The sequence below is a fragment of the Eleutherodactylus coqui genome, chromosome 12 (genome assembly GCF_035609145.1).
Source record: "Eleutherodactylus coqui strain aEleCoq1 chromosome 12, aEleCoq1.hap1, whole genome shotgun sequence".
Classification (NCBI taxonomy): domain Eukaryota; kingdom Metazoa; phylum Chordata; class Amphibia; order Anura; family Eleutherodactylidae; genus Eleutherodactylus; species Eleutherodactylus coqui.
The window spans coordinates 130,391,247-130,416,004 of NC_089848.1; the positions used below are offsets into that span (position 1 = coordinate 130,391,247).

At 54.4% G+C, this 24,758-nt stretch overlaps 1 protein-coding gene across 2 annotated transcripts in view; it reads right to left on the minus strand.

Moving 5' to 3' along the window:
• Positions 1 to 24,758, minus strand: part of ARHGAP21 (Rho GTPase activating protein 21) — a 151,148-nt gene that overhangs the window by 56,360 nt on the left and 70,030 nt on the right. For both annotated transcript variants that reach the window (XM_066585526.1, XM_066585524.1), the window contains exons 4-6: positions 20,622 to 20,714; positions 20,460 to 20,538; positions 18,049 to 18,103 (exon numbers count right to left, since the gene is read on the minus strand). In XM_066585526.1, the coding sequence (XP_066441623.1) occupies positions 18,049 to 18,103; positions 20,460 to 20,538; positions 20,622 to 20,714 (227 nt within the window). The remainder of the gene's footprint in view (positions 1 to 18,048; positions 18,104 to 20,459; positions 20,539 to 20,621; positions 20,715 to 24,758) is intronic.

The following is a 24,758-nucleotide window of genomic DNA, read 5'->3' on the forward strand; positions in this document are numbered from 1 at the left end:
TGATCTGCGTAGGGGGTATTTGGCCTTGAAGTAATGGCATAAAGTACACGTCCCTCATCTTACACGTAACATTACTAGCGCTTTAGATTCTTACACTTGAAATATTGTCAGAGAAAAACTGGATGACATGCGAATTTCAATGGGGCTCCTCAGACAGAGGTTTCTTGCTAGTCTACACCATATACCAAGAAGTACAGTACTGCAGTGTAGTCGGTTACCATGGAGACCCATTGGTCTGTGCAGGAGCTGTAGACATACAACAGTTTTCTTAATACGATTTGCAAATCTGTTTTAGGTTATCATTTTGGAAACACCGGAGCAACAGAGAACTAGTAGTGAGGATCAACCCTCCCTTAGATAGGAGGCGCAATACGGCTGATGACATATTAAATATATAACGTAAAGATTTATTATTCCAGACCGCGGCGCAGCGGAGAACGCATCCATTAAATCAGAGGATGAGGAGGATTAAATGGACTCTAATCTCACAATAAACTGCGTGCCGATCACAGGAATACTCATACAGTAAACCGTCCACGAGAGAAAGCCGCCAGCATATGCCTGCAAGTGACCGCGGCGCTCCGGCTTACGCTCATCGGGGGGGGGGGGGGGGGGGGGGGGAGGTCTATTAAGAGATTGCTTTGGCATCCGGACCCGGTTTTGCACTTTTCACCATCGCCTGGACCTCCCGGGTACATCATCACTGTACAGCTGTAGAACTTTGCATGCATGAAGATCCATGGAGGTCAGACAGGTTGTCCGGGATGAGGTCACGGTCTCGCCGGGGAGCGCCAAAGTCCATGTGGTAAAGATAAACACATATGTATCCGTATTACACAAAGGCAGATATGCCATTCAGGACACTAGAAAACCTGCAGGACATCCGTGTGGAAGCTGTAATGACCGCTATACGGCCATCACCCGGCTCTCGCAGTCCAAGGATCTAGACTTATTAGATAGGAGGGTTGCTGGTGATCAGCTTGCGCCAACTACTCAAACAGCACCACACGACTCAGCTTCTTAAACTATAGGGAAAGGTGAGACACAGGGCTACCTGCAGTCACACCTGAATCGTAAGGTATCATTAAGCCTCCAGCTTTCAGCCCTGCCTTCAGAGTACAGAACTACCAAATGAGCTTATGTGTGACATACCGCTGGATGCAACCGCCACTTAATTACATGCATGTAGCAATCTGCAGGCCACTTGCACAATACGGGGGTCAACTTTGTGTCAGACGGAGATTTACTGAAAGGGAATGACTATTAGACTGATTGCTACAGTAATGAGAGCCATTGCTTAAAAAAATTTAAAAAAAAACGTCTAACCCTGAGGCAAGAAGCCAACGAGTTTCAGAAAACCTCCGCAGCTTCTGTATTTTTTTTCGCTTTCAAACCCTTTAAGGCCGGAGCTTTAGGATACAGACGGCGTGACTTCACGATCCCCCATGGAAGAAAAAATAGTAGCCATTACTTATTATAACTGCTCTGAAATCCAAGAGGTGACTAAAAAAAAAAGGCATGGTTTCTCCTTAAGGAGAGAGCCTGGAAGGTGTGAGGAGACAAAGGCCATCCATGCAAGTAGGAAGATTAAACAATGCCTCTACAGCGCCACCTATTGGAAGGCAGCATTCCTCCAAGTCAAGGTCAGAGGGAAAACCCTGGAACAGCCCATATGGTTCTCTCTTCCTTCCAAACACTGACTTTGGCCCCATGATGCGCCCGCCTCCACATTCCGCAGCAATAACCCTCCATGGCACGCTATGGAAAACTGCACACGAGCGGAAACCAATGGCGGCGTCCACGCGTGGATGAGAAAAAGTAAATCCCAGCATGCTTCATTCTCCTGCGGTTCCCATTGAAGTCAGTGGAAGCCGTCCGACCCACGACCGGTCTGCATTTGACATTGACGGCGGCCGTGAATTCCGTGGCAAAAGCAGGAGTTTAAAAAAATATATATTAAAAAAACCTGTACTGCGCATGTGCGCTGGGTCATGCAAAAGAGTCTTTAGCCGTGTCTGCAGAAGCTGCTATATCCCTACAAGTGACCCTCAAGTCCCCGCAGCCTCAGAATACAAGATCTCCGCATACATGGGTCCCAACAGGGACACTAACTGGGAACCAGATCCTAAATACAACGTATCACAGTAAGGGCTATTTACCGGAAGAGCCAACGAATCAGCACGCGCCTGTCATTGGTAAACCCTGTATTACTGAAGCTCCTGCACCGATTGGCTGTCTAGTAGCGCCACTCTACAGTGCGGTGCGGTACTACACGTCCTGTACGGGGATGAGCGGCCGCATATTACTGTCTGGTGCGCTGTGTGTTCTGTAGACTCTGGAGACGCTGCTGTCCTCACATAGGAAGTGATTTACATCCTGCAGCAGCTCTCCATTATATGCAAGGACTTGTATTGCCTGTATTCGTTATTCGCTTCATTTTCTCTAAAGTGACCATCCGCTAAGGAGTTTAACATTGATCTCTAAGTCAGTACCTACAGGAGATAATCACCTGATTTGATTTTTTGCTTTTCATCCTTTCTTGCTCCTTGGCTATTTTTTAGTTCATCCCTTTAGAACAGAGCTGTGATCTGTGAGTATAGTTTAGCTCTAGTGCACAATCTGAAGTAGTCTGGGACACACCCCCTTCTCAGCATTGGTTCAGGCTGCAGAGGAGGTCTCCTGAGCCAATGCTGAGACAGGGGCGTGTCCAGACTACTTCAGATTGGGCACTGGAGCTAAACTATACTCACAGATCACAGCTCTGTCCTAATAAGGCTGTATTCACACAGACTGGGGCAATATCGAGAATCTTAGACTGATATCGCGCTGGTAAACATGCAGGTTTCTATGGGCGTGTGATGCTTTTTGTGAGAACTATACGATTTGCATGCATGTGAAAGCAGCGAGTTATTTCAACTACCAGTTTTCCCTAGTATAAGGGGCTAAACATACAATGTTTCCACCATGTAAGGGTCGTCCCAGAACCAAGTAATAGTCTGCAGCAGGTTAATGGACCATATGTATATTACAGCCCGGGCAAGTGACGTACTACTGCTAACAGAGTGCCACCAGCTGATGAGTCAGACGAGCACCGAGACCCCCGGCAATAGCTAGAACAGGTGAGCTATAACCGTTGGATGCTACAGGTCAGACCCCAGGGACATTTGCCATCACCCACTCGGGTGAAATACGCCTTCAGCACTGATTTATCCGAACCCCTCAGAGATAACAAGTTTCGGTCAGATGGTGGAACGTCCCCCAATCCCATCAATACTACGATAATTCAAACTAGTTCTGCATTTAGCGAAAGATATTGGGCGGGCTGTTACTTTGTAGGTCCTTGTAGGGTATGGTAAGGGGAAGGGTAACAGATGAGACTCTGTACTTAACACTGGCTCACTGTAACAAACCCCCAGCCACAAGTGGACAGGGAGCACACGGGGTTACTGTGCCCAGCAGGCGGACAGTCCAGGAGACCCTCAAAGGATGGAAAGAGAACTAAAGGCCGTTTTCTTCAGATGAAGCCATTAAACAGCGACCATCAGAGGCAGATTTTCTGCCATTATAATTGAGACTGCGGAGCTGCGGTTTGATAAATACGCCCCATTGTGCTGAACACAAGGCTACTGTTCTCACCCGCACTGCAGCGGGCAGCGCCGTCCCGACAATTGGACTATAAGAGCAGATTATGGCGACTCAATCCTCTACTGATAAGAAAAACCGCCATTGTGCCCAACGGGAGCCCAAAGAAAAGGCTTCTATCCAAAGTTATGTTGCTTGATTGCTCCAAAACTGTGCTTTCACCCAGACCCCACTCAATGCCCAAGTCCAGCAGCCATAACTCCTCAGTGGTTCTGCTCCCGTCCTCTACAGGGAGGCAGTACTATCCGCACCTCCACGTGCCAGGAGAGACGGGGGGGGGGGGGGGGGGGCACAACTACCCGCACCTCCACGTGCCAGGAGAGACGGGGGGGGGGGGGGGGGGGCAGTACTATCCGCACCTCCACGTGCCAGGAGAGACGGGGAAGGGGGGGCAGTACTATCCGCACCTCCACGTGCCAGGAGAGACGGGGAAGGGGGGGGCAGTACTATCCGCACCTCCACGTGCCAGGAGAGACGGGGAAGGGGGGGGGGGGGGGGGGGAGGAGAGAACTATCCGCACCTCCACGTGCCAGGAGAGACGGGGGGGGGGGCAGTACTATCCGAACCTCCACGTGCCTGGAGAGACAGCGAGGCAGTACTATCCGAACCTCCACGTGCCAGGAGAGACGGGGGGGGGGGGGGGGGGGGGGGGGGGGGCACAACTACCCGCACCTCCACGTGCCTGGAGAGACGGAGGGGCAGTACTATCCGCACCTCCATGTGCCAAGAGAGACGGGGGGGGGGGGGGGGGGCAGTACTATCCGCACCTCCACGTGCCAGGCGAGACAGGGGGGAGGGGGGGGGGGGGGCAGTACTATCCACACCTCCACGTGCCAGGAGAGACAGGGGGGAGGGGCAGTACTATCCGCACCTCCACGTGCCAGGAGAGACAGGGAGGCAGTACTATCCGCACCTCCACGTGCCAGGAGAGACTGGGGGGGGGGGGGGGGCAGTACTATCCGCACCTCCACGTGCCAGGAGAGACAGGGAGGCAGTACTATCCGAACCTCCACGTGCCAAGAGAGACAGGGAGGCAGTACTATCCGAACCTCCACGTGCCAGGAGATACAGGGGGGCAGTACTATCCGCACCTCCACGTGCCAGGAGAGACAGGGGGGCAGAACTATCCGCACCTCCGCGTGCCAGGAGATACAGGGGGGCAGTACTATCCGCACCTCCACGTGCCAGGAGAGACAGGGGGGCAGAACTATCCGCACCTCCACGTGCCAGGAGAGACAGGGGGGCAGAACTATCCGCACCTCCACGTGCCAGGAGAGACCGGGGGGAGTACTATCCGCACCTCCACGTGCCAGGAGAGACAGGGGGGCAGAACTATCCGCACCTCCACGTGCCAGGAGAGACAGGGGGGCAGAACTATCCGCACCTCCACGTGCCAGGAGAGACAGGGGGGCAGAACTATCCGCACCTCCACGTGCCAGGAGAGACAGGGGGGCAGAACTATCCGCACCTCCACGTGCCAGGAGAGACAGGGGGGCAGAACTATCCGCACCTCCACGTGCCAGGAGAGACAGGGGGGCAGAACTATCCGCGCCTCCACGTGCCAGGAGAGACCGGGGGCAGAACTATCCGAACCTCCACGTGCCAGGAGAGACAGGGGGGAGGGGGGGGGGCAGTACTATCCGCACCTCCACGTGCCAGGAGAGACAGGGAGGCAGTACTATCCGAACCTCCACGTGCCAGGAGAGACAGGGAGGCAGTACTATCCGAACCTCCACGTGCCAGGAGAGACCGGGGGGGGGGGGGGGGGGGGGGCAGTACTATCCGAACCTCCACGTGCCAGGAGAGACAGGGGGGCAGTACTATCCGCACCTCCACGTGCCAGGAGAGACCGGGGGGAGTACTATCCGAACCTCCACGTGCCAGGAGAGACAGGGGGGCAGTACTATCCGCACCTCCACGTGCCAGGAGAGACAGGGGGGGGGGGCAGTACTATCCGCACCTCCACGTGCCAGGAGAGACAGGGAGGCAGTACTATCCGAACCTCCACGTGCCAGGAGAGACAGGGAGGCAGCGCTATCCGAACCTCCACGTGCCAGGAGAGACAGGGGGGCAGTACTATCCGCACCTCCACGTGCCAGGAGAGACAGGGGGGCAGTACTATCCGCACCTCCACGTGCCAGGAGAGACAGGGGGCAGAACTATCCGCACCTCCACGTGCCAGGAGAGACAGGGGGCAGAACTATCCGCACCTCCACGTGCCAGGAGAGACCGGGGGCAGAACTATCCGAACCTCCACGTGCCAGGAGAGACAGGGGGGCAGTACTATCCGCACCTCCACGTGCCAGGAGAGACAGGGGGGCAGAACTATCCGCACCTCCACGTGCCAGGAGAGACAGGGGGGCAGAACTATCCGCACCTCCACGTGCCAGGAGAGACCGGGGGGAGTACTATCCGAACCTCCACGTGCCAGGAGAGACAGGGGGGCAGTACTATCCGCACCTCCACGTGCCAGGAGAGACGGGGGGGGGGGGGGGGGGGCAGTACTATCCGCACCTCCACGTGCCTGGAGAGACAGGGGGGGGGCAGTACTATCCGCACCTCCACGTGCCAGGAGAGACAGGGAGGCAGTACTATCCGAACCTCCACGTGCCAGGAGAGACAGGGGGGCAGTACTATCCGCACCTCCACGTGCCAGGAGAGACAGGGGGCAGAACTATCCGCACCTCCACGTGCCAGGAGAGACAGGGGGCAGAACTATCCGCACCTCCACGTGCCAGGAGAGACCGGGGGCAGAACTATCCGAACCTCCACGTGCCAGGAGAGACAGGGGGGCAGTACTATCCGCACCTCCACATGCCAGGAGAGACAGGGGGGCAGAACTATCCGCACCTCCACGTGCCAGGAGAGACCGGGGGGCAGAACTATCCGCACCTCCACGTGCCAGGAGAGACGGAAGGGGGGGGGGGGGGGGCAGAACTATCCGCACCTCCACGTGCCAGGAGAGACGGGGGGGGGGGGGGGGCAGTACTATCCGAACCTCCACGTGCCTGGAGAGACAGCGAGGCAGTACTATCCGAACTTCCACGTGCCAGGAGAGACGGGGGCGCAGAACTACCCGCACCTCCACGTGCCTGGAGAGACGGAGGGGCACTACTATCCGCACCTCCATGTGCCAAGAGAGACGGGGGGGGGGGGGGGGGGGGCAGTACTATCCGCACCTCCACGTGCCAGGAGAGACAGGGGGGAGGGGGGGGCAGTACTATCCGCACCTCCACGTGCCAGGAGAGACAGGGAGGCAGTACTATCCGAATCTCCACGTGCCAGGAGAGACAGGAAGGCAGTACTATCCGAACCTCCACGTGCCAGGAGAGACCGGGGGGGGGGGAGGGGCAGTACTATCCGAACCTCCACGTGCCAGGAGAGACAGGGGGACAGTACTATCCGCACCTCCACGTGCCAGGAGAGACAGGGAGGCAGTACTATCCGCACCTCCACGTGCCAGGAGAGACAGGGGGGCAGTACTATCCGCAGCTCCACGTGCCAGGAGAGACAGGTGGGCAGTACTATCCGCACCTCCACGTGCCAGGAGAGACAGGGGGGCAGAACTATCCGCACCTCCACGTGCCAGGAGAGACAGGGGGGCAGAACTATCCGCACCTCCACGTGCCAGGAGAGACCGGGGGGAGTACTATCCGAACCTCCACGTGCCAGGAGAGACAGGGGGGCAGTACTATCCGCACCTCCACGTGCCAGGAGAGACGGGGGGGGGGGGGGGGGGCAGTACTATCCGCACCTCCACGTGCCTGGAGAGACAGGGGGGGGGGGGGGCAGTACTATCCGCACCTCCACGTGCCAGGAGAGACAGGGAGGCAGTACTATCCGAACCTCCACGTGCCAGGAGAGACAGGGGGGCAGTACTATCCGCACCTCCACGTGCCAGGAGAGACAGGGGGCAGAACTATCCGCACCTCCACGTGCCAGGAGAGACAGGGGGCAGAACTATCCGCACCTCCACGTGCCAGGAGAGACCGGGGGCAGAACTATCCGAACCTCCACGTGCCAGGAGAGACAGGGGGGCAGTACTATCCGCACCTCCACATGCCAGGAGAGACAGGGGGGCAGAACTATCCGCACCTCCACGTGCCAGGAGAGACCGGGGGGCAGAACTATCCGCACCTCCACGTGCCAGGAGAGACGGGGGGGGGGGGGGGGGGCAGAACTATCCGCACCTCCACGTGCCAGGAGAGACAGGGGGGCAGTACTATCCGAACCTCCACGTGCCTGGAGAGACAGCGAGGCAGTACTATCCGAACTTCCACGTGCCAGGAGAGACGGGGGACGGGGGCGCAGAACTACCCGCACCTCCACGTGCCTGGAGAGACGGAGGGGCAGTACTATCCGCACCTCCATGTGCCAAGAGAGACGGGGGGGGCAGTACTATCCGCACCTCCACGTGCCAGGAGAGACAGGGGGGAGGGGGGGGGGGGGGCAGTACTATCCGCACCTCCACGTGCCAGGAGAGACAGGGAGGCAGTACTATCCGAATCTCCATGTGCCAGGAGAGACAGGGAGGCAGTACTATCCGAATCTCCACGTGCCAGGAGAGACAGGGGGGCAGTACTATCCGAACCTCCACGTGCCAGGAGAGACCGGGGGGGGGGGGGGGGGGGGGGGCAGTACTATCCGAACCTCCACGTGCCAGGAGAGACAGGGGGGCAGTACTATCCGCACCTCCACTTGCCAGGAGAGACAGGGGGGGGGGGGGGGGGGGCAGTACTATCCGCACCTCCACGTGCCAGGAGAGACAGGGAGGCAGTACTATCCGCACCTCCACGTGCCAGGAGAGACAGGGGGGCAGTACTATCCGCACCTCCACGTGCCAGGAGAGACAGGGGGGCAGTACTATCCGCACCTCCACGTGCCAGGAGAGACAGAGGGGCAGTACTATCCGCACCTCCACGTGCCAGGAGAGACAGGGGGGCAGTACTATCCGCACCTCCACGTGCCAGGAGAGACAGGGGGGCAGTACTATCCGCACCTCCACGTGCCAGGAGAGACGGGGGCAGTACTATCCGCACCTCCACGTGCCAGGAGAGACAGGGGGGCAGTACTATCCGAACCTCCACGTGCCAGGAGAGACCGGGGGGGGGGGGGGGGGAGGGGCAGTACTATCCGAACCTCCACGTGCCAGGAGAGACAGGGGGGCAGTACTATCCGCACCTCCACTTGCCAGGAGAGACAGGGGGGGGGGGGGGGGCAGTACTATCCGCACCTCCACGTGCCAGGAGAGACAGGGAGGCAGTACTATCCGCACCTCCACGTGCCAGGAGAGACAGGGGGGCAGTACTATCCGCACCTCCACGTGCCAGGAGAGACAGGGGGGCAGTACTATCCGCACGTCCACGTGCCAGGAGAGACAGAGGGGCAGTACTATCCGCACCTCCACGTGCCAGGAGAGACAGGGGGGCAGTACTATCCGCACCTCCACGTGCCAGGAGAGACAGGGGGGCAGTACTATCCGCACCTCCACGTGCCAGGAGAGACAGGGGGGCAGTACTATCCGCACCTCCACGTGCCAGGAGAGACGGGGGCAGTACTATCCGCACCTCCACGTGCCAGGAGAGACAGGGAGGCAGTACTATCCGCACCTCCACGTGCCAGGAGAGACCGGGAGGACGTGTCTATATCATTCACAAGGAGAGAAAGAGAAACATGCTGTCTGTGCTTCCATGCTTTATAGTTAGACAGGGAGGCCGTACGGTATTTTAGGCGGTGGGCTTTACAAGGAAAGAGTTATGCCGTACTGCCTGCGCTTCCAAATTTTTTCAAGATACAGGTACTAATGCCAACATTGGAGTACAACTTTAATACACCCATTTATTAACAGGTTTCAAAACCAGACAGGAAAAGTCATCAATAGTAGATCAGCCGGGGTCTGTCACCTGGGATCCCCACCAATTAGCTGTCCACCGGGCCGATGCACTTGTGTATTGAGCAGATTTCTGCAGAAAGCAGACAGCTCCAGTCTCACTGCAGTGGCCAGGCTTTGTATTACAGGCAAAATTCCTATTGAAATGAATGGAAACCTGTGGCAACACCAAGTTTGTCCACTGCAGTAAGAACAGAGCTGTCCGTTTCCTGCAGAAGTCAGCGGAGTGCACTACTGATAGCGAACATATTGAAAGCAATGTGTCCATTTTTGTGCGCAATACCTGCCCATATCGCAATCGGTCAGATCTGTCATGTGACCATCACCCGTGTGAACGCACCCTCAGTCTCATGCTGAGCTCCGGCATTTGCCCTATGAACCAGGAGGCTCTGGATGAAGAGCGCTTGCAGGGATTTACAGGTTAATGACGCATAAATGTGTTCTGGACAGAGAACATTACCCAGCGCTCGGCGTCTAGAACAACGTGTAACAAACCCGCCAGCAGATTAATAATAAATCACACTACAAGTTTCTTCACCATTTCCGAAAAAAAGAAATTTGCAAAGCATTAAGTAGCCGGACAGAAAGCGAGCGGCTCATGCCTTATTCATGCGGCTGTTACTGGCGGCCGCGGGCCATCAGCGCTTTGGTTATGAGAATCCTTCGGTTCATCAGTTGCTGAAGAGATGATGGGGTTTATCCTCCGGAAACTAATAGCACATAACGTGCAGATGTAACACGCGCCCACATAGAATAAACCACAGCGGGGTCACATGACGACTGATAAGAGGCGGGGCTACAAGAGCGCCGCTGATGCCCCCCACCCCACGAGGGACACTTACATAGATGCCATCAGCAAAGGCAACATAAGGGCAGATTAGATGGACCACAAAGTCCTTTTTGTTGCCGGTTTCTCTTCCGTTGCCCACCCTCACCCCTTTAAGACGTTCGACCACTTAAATTAGTTTTTAAAAAAGCTCAGAATGTTTTCAATTAGTAAAAAAAAGTCATAAAACCTCATCTTATCGATCCCCCCCCACAGATCTCGTTCTGATGCTTCCTGGGGCCCCCGGGGGTTTTCATACCTTTTCTCTCCATTGACCCAGTCACGTGACTACTGCAACCAATCACTGACCGTCCTGGTCTGTATTGATTCAGACATGTGACTAATTCAGCCAATCAATGGCTGCCATGGTTTTTGTCTGCAGTGGTCATATGTCTAGGTCAATGAAAACCAGGGTGGTACAAAATTATTGCACTGCGCATGTGACTAATATAGCCAATCAGTGGCTGTCCTGGCCTTTGTGGACATGAACATGTGACCCCCTACAGCCAATCAGTGGCTGTCCTGGCCTTTATGGACATGAACATGTGACCCCCTACAGCCAATCAGTGGCTGTCCTGGTTTTTGTGGACATGAACATGTGACCCCATACAGCCAATCAGTGGCTGTCCTGGCCTTTGTGGACATGAACATGTGACCCCATACAGCCAATCAGTGGCTGTCCTGGCCTATGTGGACATAAACATGTGACCCCTTACAGCCAATCAGTAGCTGTCCTGGCCTTTGTGGACATGAACATGTGACCCCATACAGCCAATCTGTGGCTGTCCTGGCCTTTGTACACATGAACATGTGACCCACGACAGCTCCGTGTTGCCCAATAGGTGGCTGGGAACCCGCACTGCGCAGGGCAACACCGAGGATGGTCTCAGGGCTTGGCTGGGGCACCTTCACTGCAAGCATCAGTGGGAGCTGGGACCGGTAAACCGCTGCTAATCAGTGATGGCAGAGCCCGGCAATATACCATCACTTACTACAATGACAAAACTACCCTAAAGGCCGGCAACGCACGAACTCACTGAACTCAGACAAAAATATGGGAAGGGGCGGGTGCTGGCGAGAATACCTGCTCTCAGAGTACTTACTGATCAGGATCAGCGGGAGGAATGCAGGGTGTGTAGGAGTAATCAAATAATAAACCGGGACTGTCTGGCCGGCGGGTGACATCAGACATGACTAGTAGATCTGCTGCGCACTCCAGCAAGCATGATAGCTGCTAAAGAGCTTCTGGCACAATTGATGGGTGATCGTTAAGAAATCCTCAACTAGCTTGTCCCCCAATTGTAGACCTCAAGGGCAAGCATGGACTGGCGACCCCATCGTCTGCTATGGTAAGAAGGTTCCCCACCGCTGCAGTACTCCGTTGGGCTTTGGCAGTGGCATGCTTGTATGCCCATATACATGCACACACAGCCAGGCCCAAAAGAACAGGGCAGAGGCGGGTGATCAATGAAGTGTACCAGCTTCTCATTATTTTAACACGTTTCCTGCCTCCACAGTTTTTTTTTCAATGTCTCAAGACAACCCCTTTAAGGGTGTCCGGTGGTATTAACAGGGGGGTGAATAGTAATACTATGCAGGGAATATATGGTTGTGTCATGCGGCCTCCTTCATGGTCAGTCTTACACATGTGTGACCCGTGTGCTCACACAGAACACTGCCTCCCCTACAAGCTGGTGGCCAATCGCCCCCTTATCACCCTGGGCAGAGGATCTTCCTCCTTGCAGCAGTGTCTTGAGGAGCTACATGAATCTTCCTTCCTCTTCTTGACTGTCTTCCCTACTCTGATGCTCAGAGGCGCCACTATCAGCCCATCCGCGTTCTCACTACATAATGATTTGGCCCTGGAGGTGCATCTGGCTGCTTCCTGCACCAGCAGAATACAGTAATACTGCCCATCTTATTACGGCACAGGGGGGTCATCTATCCGGAGGCCGGCAACCGGGGGGGTCATCTATCCGGAGGCCGGCAACCGGGGGGGTCATCTATCCGGAGGCCGGCAACCGGGGGGGTCATCTATCCGGAGGCCGGCAACCGGGGGGGGTCATCTATCCGGAGGCCGGCAACCGGGGGGGGTCATCTATCCGGAGGCCGGCAACCGGGGGGGGGTCATCTATCCGGAGGCCGGCAACCGGGGGGGGGTCATCTATCCGGAGGCCGGCAACCGGGGGGGGTCATCTATCCGGAGGCCGGCAACCGGGGGGGGGTCATCTATCCGGAGGCCGGCAACCGGGGGGGGGTCATCTATCCGGAGGCCGGCAACCGGGGGGGGGTCATCTATCCGGAGGCCGGCAACCGGGGGGGGTCATCTATCCGGAGGCCGGCAACCGGGGGGGGTCATCTATCCGGAGGCCGGCAACCGGGGGGGGTCATCTATCCGGAGGCCGGCAACCGGGGGGGGGGGGTCATCTATCCGGAGGCCGGCAACCGGGGGGGGGGGGTCATCTATCCGGAGGCCGGCAACCGGGGGGGGGTCATCTATCCGGAGGCCGGCAACCGGGGGAGGGTCATCTATCCGGAGGCCGGCAACCGGGGGGGGTCATCTATCCGGAGGCCGGCAACCGGGGGGGGTCATCTATCCGGAGGCCGGCAACAGGGGGTCATCTATCCGGAGGCCGGCAACAGGGGGTCATCTATCCGGAGGCCGGCAACAGGGGGTCATCTATCCGGAGGCCGGCAACAGGGGGTCATCTATCCGGAGGCCGGCAACAGGGGGTCATCTATCCGGAGGCCGGCAACAGGGGGTCATCTATCCGGAGGCCGGCAACAGGGGGTCATCTATCCGGAGGCCGGCAACAGGGGGTCATCTATCCGGAGGCCGGCAACAGGGGGTCATCTATCCGGAGGCCGGCAACAGGGGGTCATCTATCCGGAGGCCGGCAACAGGGGGTCATCTATCCGGAGGCCGGCAACAGGGGGTCATCTATCCGGAGGCCGGCAACAGGGGGTCATCTACCCGGAGGCCGGCAACAGGGGGTCATCTATCCGGAGGCCGGCAACAGGGGGTCATCTATCCGGAGGCCGGCAACAGGGGGTCATCTATCCGGAGGCCGGCAACAGGGGGGTCATCTATCCGGAAGGCGGCAACAGGGGGTCATCTATCCGGAGGCCGGCAACAGGGGGTCATCTATCCGGAGGCCGGCAACAGGGGGTCATCTATCCGGAGGCCGGCAACAGGGGGTCATCTATCCGGAGGCCGGCAACAGGGGGTCATCTATCCGGAGGCCGGCAACAGGGGGTCATCTATCCGGAGGCCGGCAACAGGGGGTCATCTATCCGGAGGCCGGCAACAGGGGGTCATCTATCCGGAGGCCGGCAACAGGGGGTCATCTATCCGGAGGCCGGCAACAGGGGGTCATCTATCCGGAGGCCGGCAACAGGGGGTCATCTACCCGGAGGCCGGCAACAGGGGGTCATCTACCCGGAGGCCGGCAACAGGGGGTCATCTATCCGGAGGCCGGCAACAGGGGGTCATCTATCCGGAGGCCGGCAACAGGGGGTCATCTATCCGGAGGCCGGCAACAGGGGGTCATCTATCCGGAGGCCGGCAACAGGGGGTCATCTATCCGGAGGCCGGCAACAGGGGGTCATCTATCCGGAGGCCGGCAACAGGGGGTCATCTATCCGGAGGCCGGCAACAGGGGGTCATCTATCCGGAGGCCGGCAACAGGGGGTCATCTATCCGGAGGCCGGCACAGGGGGTCATCTATCCGGAGGCCGGCACAGGGGGTCATCTATCCGGAGGCCGGCACAGGGGGTCATCTATCCGGAGGCCGGCACTGGCCTCTTTAATGGATCTCTCCAGGACTGAACTATTGATGACCCGTCCTTGGGATAGGTCATAAACAGTTCATCAGAGGGGTCAGTCGCTCGGGACCCCCAGTGTTCTGTTACGCGTGTATGGAGCTGGAAGCGGATGGCTCGTACACATTACAGCGGCCCGGGTTGGTAATGCAGGCACAGATCCCACAGGTCATCGATAGTTCAGTCCCGGACAACCCCTTTAAGAGGGGGTTATTTGGATACAGTATATTACTTGTTATCTTGGCACTATGTGGCAAGTTTATTTCACCCAACATACGGCCATCTAAAATGACAAGCAGAAGCCCGTTACAACTTCACTTCCCACATCCAAAAAAAACCCTACAGGAAAACCGGACTGGTTGCTATGGGCAACTGCACCACTTTCACTCAAAAAATACCCTGTGTGGGCTATTCATAGTTAAATATCTGGATGAGCAGGAATGGAGAACGACAAGTGTAACGGATCGGGAGGAGATGATCGAGAGGGAACAGGACCATCAAAGACTGAAACGGACCTTTTCCAACAACGGAAACAATGAAACATGTGACTATAATTAAGGGGTCGTCAGGTTAGAAGGAACTCACAGCCAAAAGGGTTAAGACAAAAAAGGGCACTTACCTATCCGGTCTCTAACCGTGGAGGTCAGGTGACCACTGCCCGCCGGGAGAACAGGCAGTGACACTGCGGCTCTGATTGGCAGGCAGCAGTCACCTGACTTCCGCTGGACAGACGAGTACCTTTTGTTTGATTGTTTTAACCCTTTTGGCTGAGATTTCAAGGAGTTAATTCTAAGCAGAGATCCGTTAATCTACCGCCTCGCGCTACAAGTACAGCGGGTAACATGGAGGCGCGGCTCAGCTGCAGAACTAGCAGGTAGCGCCAGAAACAGAGGCGACCGCCGGCGATTCTCGTTGCATCGGTTGATGTACAAAACATACAGCACAAGCCTGTAATTAAGGAACGAGGAGACGAGGTTCGGGTATCCATGGCAACGAGTCCTCTGATTGACGGAGAACACGCTGTGAAGGCAGCTCCTACCAGAGAGTTCGCTTCTCACATGAAGCAAAACAGATCATTTCCGAAGGCTTCACCTGCCGCCGCGCCATTATACACAATCAACGTGGGATTGCCGAGGATTCGTCCCGGCGGAATATAAAGCCGAAGCAAACTAAGCAGTCAATGACATCCGGACATCACCGATCTGCAAACACACCATTGGTCAACGCAGGCTCCGCCCACAACACAACCTGGTTGGCAGGAACGCCGCCGTCGCTCAGGTGCAACCATGAATGTAGCAGTTTGTTATTTAAAACGTTTGCAACTGCAAATCTTCTAACCCCTCCTACTTCTGAGGTCGCGTTCGCCGCTGAAGCTCGTTCCAGACGCGTTCTGGCCGGTAGGTCTCCTTCCCCGCTGGAAGCAGAGCGCAGCGGTGCACCGAAGATATGGCTGCAAACGGTATGGGTGTTTTATGCAATGCTCAGCTGGTTTTAGTTTCTCAGCCCAGACGACCCCTTTAAGGGCGATAAGAGGGGCGGAGCAACTTGCTTGTTTTTTCTCTTTTTCGTACACAAAAAGATAGGAAGGCGCTGCCCGCCCGCCCATCACCAATCATATTAGCGTGGCGAGAGGTGGTAAAGCCCGCAGGCGCAACACTTCGTGCGTAAACGATCAAATGGAATTACCCGTTCCCCTTTGTTTGAAAACAGCCCACTAACGCGTTTCGGGGACGCATCCCCACGCAGAAAGGGAGGTGAAGTGCGGGAGGTCCTTGTAGAAGAGTTTGTCGTCGCACGGTGAAGGAGACTCCATTGCAAACACTTCCCACACTTCACAGCCATGTCTGATGGGGCTGCGCCCCCGAAACGCGTTAGAATGCTTTAGTGATAAAGGGGAACCTGGTAAGTCCCTCATCTGATGATTTATGGACCGGCCATGTTGCGCCCGCGGCCCACGGGTTTTACTTAAAATCCTAAATTCACATGCACTGAGATATTCCACAATGCAGAAGAGGAAAAGGTGGGTGGAGCCTGCAGCTCATGAATATCCAGGACTACTTCCTGTAGTCCTCCATGCATGTGAAGCCACTGATAAAATAGAAGTTTCTCCAGAACTACTGCACAGATCCCCACAGGAGACACATGCAGATAGGGGGGCGCAAAATGTAAAAGGGACTGCTGCAGGCTCTAGGGTGGGCTCACAATACAACTGCTATACTGATTGGAAACACACATGCTAACCATGTGCTTCTTTCATTCCCCCACCCATAGAGGGCGCTTCATTTACACTGACTAGGACTGAAGTTAGAGGCTTTCTCCAGGACTTTCACGATTGTTGAGCTATCCTCCGGATACATCAGGATCAATAGCAGATCAGTGGGGGGGGGGGGGGGGGGGGGGTTCACCGCTCGGGATCCCAGGGCCTGCTCTCAATGTGGACAGCAGATAGTGCTGTCTGTATCACAGTGGCTCAGTTTGGTATTGCAAGTGCAGCCTCGCTTGAATTCAATGGGGGATGTGACTGCAGTACCCAACTGAGCCAATGCAATGTTGACTGCGCCATCTGCTGCCAGGCTTGTCTACGGTGCCAGGAATTAGCTGATCCGCGAGGATCCTTAGCAGAAGACCCCGGCCAATCAACCAACGATGACCTATTCTGAGGGTAGAACAGTAAGTCTTGGAGAGCCCCTTTAATGGGAGCCGTGTCTGCATTACCAGCCAGGGTGGCTGCTGAGCATATGGAGCTTCCTGCTCTGTACAGACAGCCACCAGGGTCCCGAGCGGAGGCCCCCCACCACTCAGCCATTGACGCCTTATCCTAAGGTGGGTCCTCCATAGTTAGCGAGCTCTCTGAGATGTAAATGTGACGCTGGTTTTCAAAAGAACACACTTTTACAACTGCCCATCGGTCGTATCTGGTACTGCAGCTCCATCGGGTCTACCATGCAGCATTATCGCATAGGATCTCCGGTTTAGCATAACCGTACGACAGACCACCAATTTGTCATCTTTGGAGTCTCAATTGAGGGATTACACTGCCCCCTTCAGCTCAGTGGCAGGCAGAGCAGCATTCTATGTCCATGCAGTGGCAAATATTGCAGTGAACCTCCAGCGGTCACTGCGATACCTTCTGAGGTTGGTGTCTCCAAGGGTCGATGCGAGTTAGCGGTAAACCATTTAATGCTATGGAAGAGCATTTCCTCCTCATCTTCTATCAGCCTTAAAGGGGTCGCCCGAGCATTAAAAAAATAAATTAAATGGCCAGGCATATGGTAAAGTAATAAAAGAAGCAGGCGCCGATGAAGATCCAGCTATGAGCACAGACCAGACGTCATGTGACCCCTGCAGCCAATCAGAGGCCACAGCGTCACTGTCCCTAACTCCTGGGCCGATGCCAGAACATTGGATTGGCTGCAGGGGGTCACCTGACAGCAGGATCTTCACCGGAGCGGCTCCGCTGTCCCCAGAAGAGGAGATGCAAGTATGGCTACTTTTATACTCTGACAACCCTTTTAACTCTATTTCCAAGGCTTGTAAGGAGTGACAATGTGACAAGACGACGCTTGTTGGACCCCTCCTCCATATTGTGCATCTAACCTAGTCTGGGCCAAAGGACTCACACTATGGGGTTCAGGACAATCAGAGGCCACCACTATAACCGGTCATCCAACTTTCCGACCAATATGGTGGAGGAGGGGGGGTAGGGGGGCATGCAGCTGCAAACAGAGGCAAGTTTAACCTGCTGTTAGGAGTCTGGAAAAGCTGAGTGACAACTTGCAATAATCTCCAAGACAGTCTGAAGAGCGCATGATCAATCCTAAGGAGAGACAAGGCTTTCACCGCCATCTTGGCACCCCGAGCTACTCACCAGCTGGAGGATGTCTTCATCTTTTGGCATCACGCTAAGTTCCAGGGTGGAATCGCTGCAGAAAAGTGATATTTTACACTGTTAGGGTTGCTCTCCATTGACCGTTGTCTGCACAATTCTCATGTTACTGAATATTTCGCAGGTGCTCGTTCGGCCCAAAGACAACATTCTCCGGATTCTGCTGACTTAATCACCGATTTGCAAAATAAGACATTTTCCTCCTTGGAAACATTCTTGGTATGTACTAGTACAGAAAGCCGACACCAACACCAGGGGCCCGGCCACCATGCGCACAGTAAGGGGACACGTAGAGGCGGACTCCAGGTACTTCATGTTTCTTCACGTTTACACCCATCCACTAGAGCAGTGTTTCCCAACTCCAGTCCTCAGGGACCACCAACAGGTCATGTCTTCAGGATATCCTATGGTAAGAACAGCTGTGGCAATGTCTGAGGACCAACAATAATTACATCGCCTGTGCAACACTGAGGAAATCCTGAAGACATGACCTGTTGGGGGTCCCTGAGGACTGGAGTTGAGAAACACTGCACTAGAACTTTCAGCGTTTCTGAGAATGGGGGTCCCGAGTACCCCCCCCCCCCCCCCCCCCCGCTCCATGCTGCAGCAGCGGTCTCACTGGTGCAGCTTTACTCATTCTCAATGGCATTGCTGGAGATAGAGGACAACACTCCACTGTGTGCGTCAGACCTTATTTACATGAACGGAGCAATGACTTGTTCCATGACATCACTGAAGGTGGGAGGAGCCACTCAGAAGAGAAGGTACACAGGACCCCCGGTTATTTGGATTAGTGGGGGTCCAAGCAGTCAGACCCCCACCGTTCTACCAGTGGATGGGCAAAAACATGAAAAAACGCAAAGTGGAATACCCTTTCCACATCAGGGACATCAATGTGTCCCGTCAGGAAGCAGAAGTGATCGTGAATCCATTTGCGCCTAAACAGGTCAAATGGAAGTGCCAACAGGAGCGCCGGAGAGAAGACAGCAAGACCCCCACAAGGGACTGGAGACACTTCTCTCCCGCCTGACAGATTCTCCTCTAGTTCTGCGTGTTGCTGGTCACTACCGGTACATGAGGGGCTACCGGCAGCCCAATCAGGGTGTACAGGCAGTCCTCCTCCACCAGGATGGCACATCCATACACCACAAGGATGCCAGGGGTCGGGGCGGATAAGCTTGCCAATGCTTTAATGGCTACACGTTTCTAAGACAGATTGTTTGCTTCCTCAGGCCAGCCTACCAGACTCAAAGGCGTAGCCAATAAACGTTTTGCCAGCTTGTCCGCCCCGAACCCTGGCGCCCGTGTGCATGTCTAGTAGCGCCAATTTTCTCCTCTGTGCTGATCGCCTACGGACCGGCTTGTCCCAGAAGGCTGCAGCTTGCGGATGCTTTTCAGTGCGCTGCGCCGCAGCCAGGTGAGGGGCTCCCCACTTATTCTGCCACCACCTAGCTGGGGTTTCTGCACTGCGGAGCGCTGGATTTCTTATTGTAGCTACTGCAACAATTTGAACTATTTTGTCAGATCCGTTCCATAAAATCCAAATTAACAGGCATTTTATGACTTCTTTCAGGATCGCTCATCAATACCGGATTGGTGGGGGTGCAGCTGACCAGTGGGGGTCCCGAGCAGTAGAGGCCCACTGATCAGTCCTATCCTGAGGATCAGGAAACTCCTTTAAAATCTACTATGCTGGGTTCCTACGGGACGGCTTCACCGCGGAAATCTTAAGGTATTGCCATAGAGAGAAAACAGCGAGATTTCCGTAGGATAAGCGCAGCTTCAAAACCTGCGGGTTTTGGAACGGCTTTGCCGCATGCTTTTCGGTTGTGGCCGGCTCTCCCATAGAGAGGAGCGAGGCAACAACGGGGGAAAAAAAGAATTGACATGCTGCGGCCGGGGAATCCGCGCCATAACGCTGGCTAATGCCGGCTTGGTCGTGACGGATTGTCTGTCCCGTGTGGACGAGATCTTTGACAAGTCTCATCTACATGGCTGGCTAACAAGACGGACTCCCCGCAGCAAAATTTTGCGGCAAATCTGCCCCGTGTGAACCCAGCCTTATACTTTCAGGTTGTAATAAAACAAAACATCTAGGGGTGTGAATACATTTGCAAGACCCTATATACACATACAAGTATACACACCATCCGAGGAGCCCTCCTGAAACTTCTGTTTTAGTAGACAATTCCCCATAAACCAAAGGTTTCCTTAGAACTCTGTTTTTCCTCCTGGACACCGGTTGACAATTTTTTCTGTATCACTGTTCCTCTTAGTGGAGTAGTGACACCCAGTTGTCACTTTATTCATTTCCAGGAGGAACAGAGGGACAGTAACACAATTACAATGATTGCCCCAGTACTGTAAATGGCGCAGATCGTACGATAACATACCTGTTTTGAATTAAAGCAATGACTTGAGAATACGTCTTCCCGATGACGCTCTCCCCGTTCACCTTGACGATTCTATCCCCTAGGATCACAGAAGGATAAGCGTCACACGCGGCACCTCCGATGAGAAGCGTCCTACACAATCACACGGGTCACTATAATCACCTGTACACAAGCTGGCTTCGTGCGCTGGGCCGCCCTCCTTGACTTGCTTCACAAATATGGTGTCCATCGGCTCCAAGCGGTTCCTCGGTCTTCCTGTGAAAGGCAAACATACATAGTTAGAGTCGGATCCAGTTCTCACGCACACAACACATTGGCGCAGCATGCGGCTTCATACCCCGCACCAGACGAAAGGCCTCAGCATTCTGGTCGTTCGATGCATCTAAAATGAAGCAGCTTTGCAAAATCATTCTGTAGTTCTGTGCCGACGCCCTTAATGCAAGCCAATGTTTCTATGGCAACAGACTACAATTCGACCCCGTGTAGTCTGGCCCTGCAGTCAGATTGCCATTGGGCCTCTAGTTTTTGCTCACATACCATAGGTAATTTAGTAAGAATTGGGGGACAGGTGGAATCTACAATATGACTTCACTATCAGACTGTACAGGGTTTGATTGTAGTCTGTTACCATGGAGACACAGGGGTCTGCAGGGGAGCTTCGGATACAAAACAGTCTTGATTAGAATGGTCCTATTTGCAAAGCAGCTTCATATTAAGTTTTAGATGCATTGGAGCAAGTTGGTGAACCCCATATTTGAAGAGCAGCCGTACACCTTCAATAGCTGTCGGATTAACGTGCATTTGGCCAACAACTGTCCCGCCGCCTCCAACCTACAATACACATATATGCTCCATGAGCTCTCAAGGGGAGAGTGCAGTAAGCTGCTGACTCCTCTAGTGGCGGCTTATCTCCTGTGAGAACACAGGATCAGGCATGATGAATTTCAACAAAGAGGATGGATAAATATCTGTCTGGGATGATTTCGTGATCCTGCACTGAGCAGGGGGTCGGACCCGATGACCCTGGAGGACCCGATGACCCTGGAGGACCCGATGACCCTGGAGGTGCCTTCCAACTCTACCAGTCTATGATTCTATGATAAACCCAACCTTTCTTTCCACCATGATGCTGGGAGACCCCATACACATTAGATCGTGGGCCGCTACATACAAAACCATGAGGTTTGGCTGACATTTGCCTAATGTGTGTGGACACCTCAAAAGGGGAAAGGGGTTGTCTGAGTTTTTGGTTTTTTTTAACAAAAGGTGTCCCCTATGGCAAAACATAAGGGGCAGATACTAACCCCTCCCCGCTTCAGGCAAGTCCCCCACCGGGGGGTTCGGGCTGCAGTCAGTGTGCCATCCAGTAAACAGGCTGCTGCAGCCAGTAATAGAGCTTAGCAATCATTACTGAGCTCAGTCATTGGCTGCAGCAGCCTGTTTATGGGACCACACAGGGAGCTGCTAGCAGGGGACACACGGGAAGAGGAGAGTATCAGCTTCTTCATTAGGTTTTGCCATGGAGTCATTTGTAAAAAAAAAAATAAAAATAATGTTCATCTTCGACAATTCTTTTAGGGTGACCGCCCACTGGCGATGCGAGAATGAGTGAAAACGCATGATAATGAACCCAAGGATTTTCAATGGTTACAGTGAAACCATTGCTAATGAAAATGAAACTTTGCGCCCGGCCAACATTGAATGACAGCTGAGTGCTTCCTCTGATTGGACACAGCGCTCAGCCAATCAGAGGCAGCGCTATCTGGAGGCGGTATTTTTCAATCCCTGGGCTCCAGAACACAGAAGACTACTTCTGTGGGCCGGAGAGAAGAGCTGAACGGCTCTTCTAGGAGAGTTTTGTTTTTTTTCTTCACAGCTAGCCATGATTTTTGGGAAAGGGTTTAGATTTCAAAATCATTGCCGTGGTGGTGGCCTTCATCCATTGCTTTCAGTGGGGCTGCAGCAGTGCCGGCCCCATTGAAAGTAATGGGATAGCATTGCGGACCTCTTCCACAGCTGTGTACTCCCTATATTCTCAAAGGGGCCAGCGCTGCTGCCGCCGGCCCCATTAAAACCAATGGGCGATAGCGCAGATTTTTCTTTGCGATGCGAGGTTACAGTGAAAACATTGCCAAGGAGAATGGTTTCATCATCATGCTTTTTCCCTCACTCTCGCACTGCAAGGATGTTGTATCGTCAGTGGGTGTTCACACTTAGTTTCCGGTGCGGTGTATGTAGATGCGGACTACCACTATATCGGGCCAGGATATGACATGCATCCTGCATTTATCACCAGGCGCTCTACCCTCAGTTTGCTGCAGCAGCATGTCTGGGTGAGGGAGTTACTGCCTCCCTCCTTCCTCCGCCTCCATAGACTTCTATGGGCAGCATGAGTCACCCTCTACTTCCTGTGTTCCATCTTATGTTACTAGGGATGGAGTTTACATGGCAACAGCGAACAAATGAGAAGGAAGCCCCCTCCCTACTGGTCGGTGGGGCAGGATGGTGGCCTGGCCGGCTGATAAGAAGTCCGGGGAAGAGGATCAGACGGTACACTAAGGGCTCGCTAGGAAAAGGTAGCGGGAGGCATCCAATGGGGCAGCTAACTCCAGGAGATGCTTTTAGTGACAGGGAGTTTAGGGAGCGTTGTAATAAAAGGAGTGTCACTATAGGAAGATGGCAGATCCGGGCAGTCCGCAGCAAGTTATGGAGGTAGTTCTCATTTCCTGTGTTGGGCAAAGTGCTCTATGAACGCTCTGCCCAGACAAGAAGTAGTGGTCAGGGTGGTCTGGCACGGTTGCCCCTTCCCACAACTCTGGAGTATAAGAAGCACGAATGAAACAAGGTTTTTTTCTTGCTAAAAAGCGAGTCTTCTAGTCCAAATACAGCAAACTTTTGTAACCATTGTTTGTGATTTTTGACACAATGATACAGGGGGGGGGGGGGGGGAGCAACTTTGCCAACAGTGCCAGAAACCGTTCTGAGTCTACAGCTCCCATGCAGACAGAAGTGCCCCCATACTAACGTGCTACAAGTGGTCCGATCCTACATTACACCTCCTGTCACTGGACAAGTGCTGAACTTCTCAAAAATATCCACCCTCCCCCTTGGGGCTTCCGGGGTCAGTGCGGAGCGCCGGCCCGTACCGAGCAAATACCGAAGCTTAATGTGACATCATCTCAGGTTAACTGCCGTATCAAGAGTTAATTAATGAAATTTTGTGCATCCGCTCCCAGGGCCTCATCTGTAATCGCTGCATTGACTCGCACGCTCGGATAGGCAAATCCTGGCGACTGCGGATCAGATTTCAATGGATTCCTCGGTCATTGAGATTGATGAAGTGTTCGGGTTAAAGGAGGTTGCAGGCTTGTAGGTTCCCGAATATCCGGTAAAGTACGGAGATGTGGTACGAGTCCGAGAGCCGCCGGGCTCCTTTGAAGGCGCACCTGTCCTCCGCTTATTGCTCATCCCTAATAGAGGCCATTTATACCAATTCCGAAGGTCGCGGTGAAGGACCCACTTCCAGATAATTTGTCTGACTTCCCCTTTCATCTCCAGGATCGGTGACGGGTCACCGCAGCCTCCGGGTCACTTTCATGGGCGGCCAAAGACACATAACTATCCTAACAGGGTTTGCCATTGACTGCTTATCCTTAGACTATCAATATTGTACTGGTCGGGGCCCAACTCCCAGCAGCACCGCCTATGGGCCGGGGGTTTAACCCCTTAGTGACCAGCCTGTTTTTCGCTTGTTGTATTGCCATAACTCGTTGACCGCGCCGTAGGAGGCTTGTTTTTGGGATGAGCTGTATTGTTTAATGGCCACACGCTGGGGTACAGGCATCTAATGCAGAACAAAAAAAAAAAACTTTTTTTTTTTTTTTTACTACTTTTGCCTAACTCACATTTTTAGCGAATGTTTAGTTTTGCCGCCACGGAGCTGTTTTTTTCTTTTACAGGAAGAGTTGTAGTTTTTACTGGTACACCTGAGGTTCGTGTGGCTTTTGGATTGCGTTTTATTGCGTTTTGGGAGGTAAACACAAGAGAATTAACAGTTTATTGAGTTTAAAAAAGGGTTTTTTTGTGGAAATAAATTTTGGTTGGATTTTTTTGAAGTTTCAATTACCTTTCTTGCACGCTGACACTTGACCGGCGAGGTCTTCCCCATCCATAGACCGTATGAGGGCCTGAGCACGGCTGCACCGATTAACCCCCGATGAAATGACTCCAAAATATCACAATCATCTAAAAGGCGCGGACCCTCCAGCGACGGGACATTCCCGAGATGCCGGACTATTC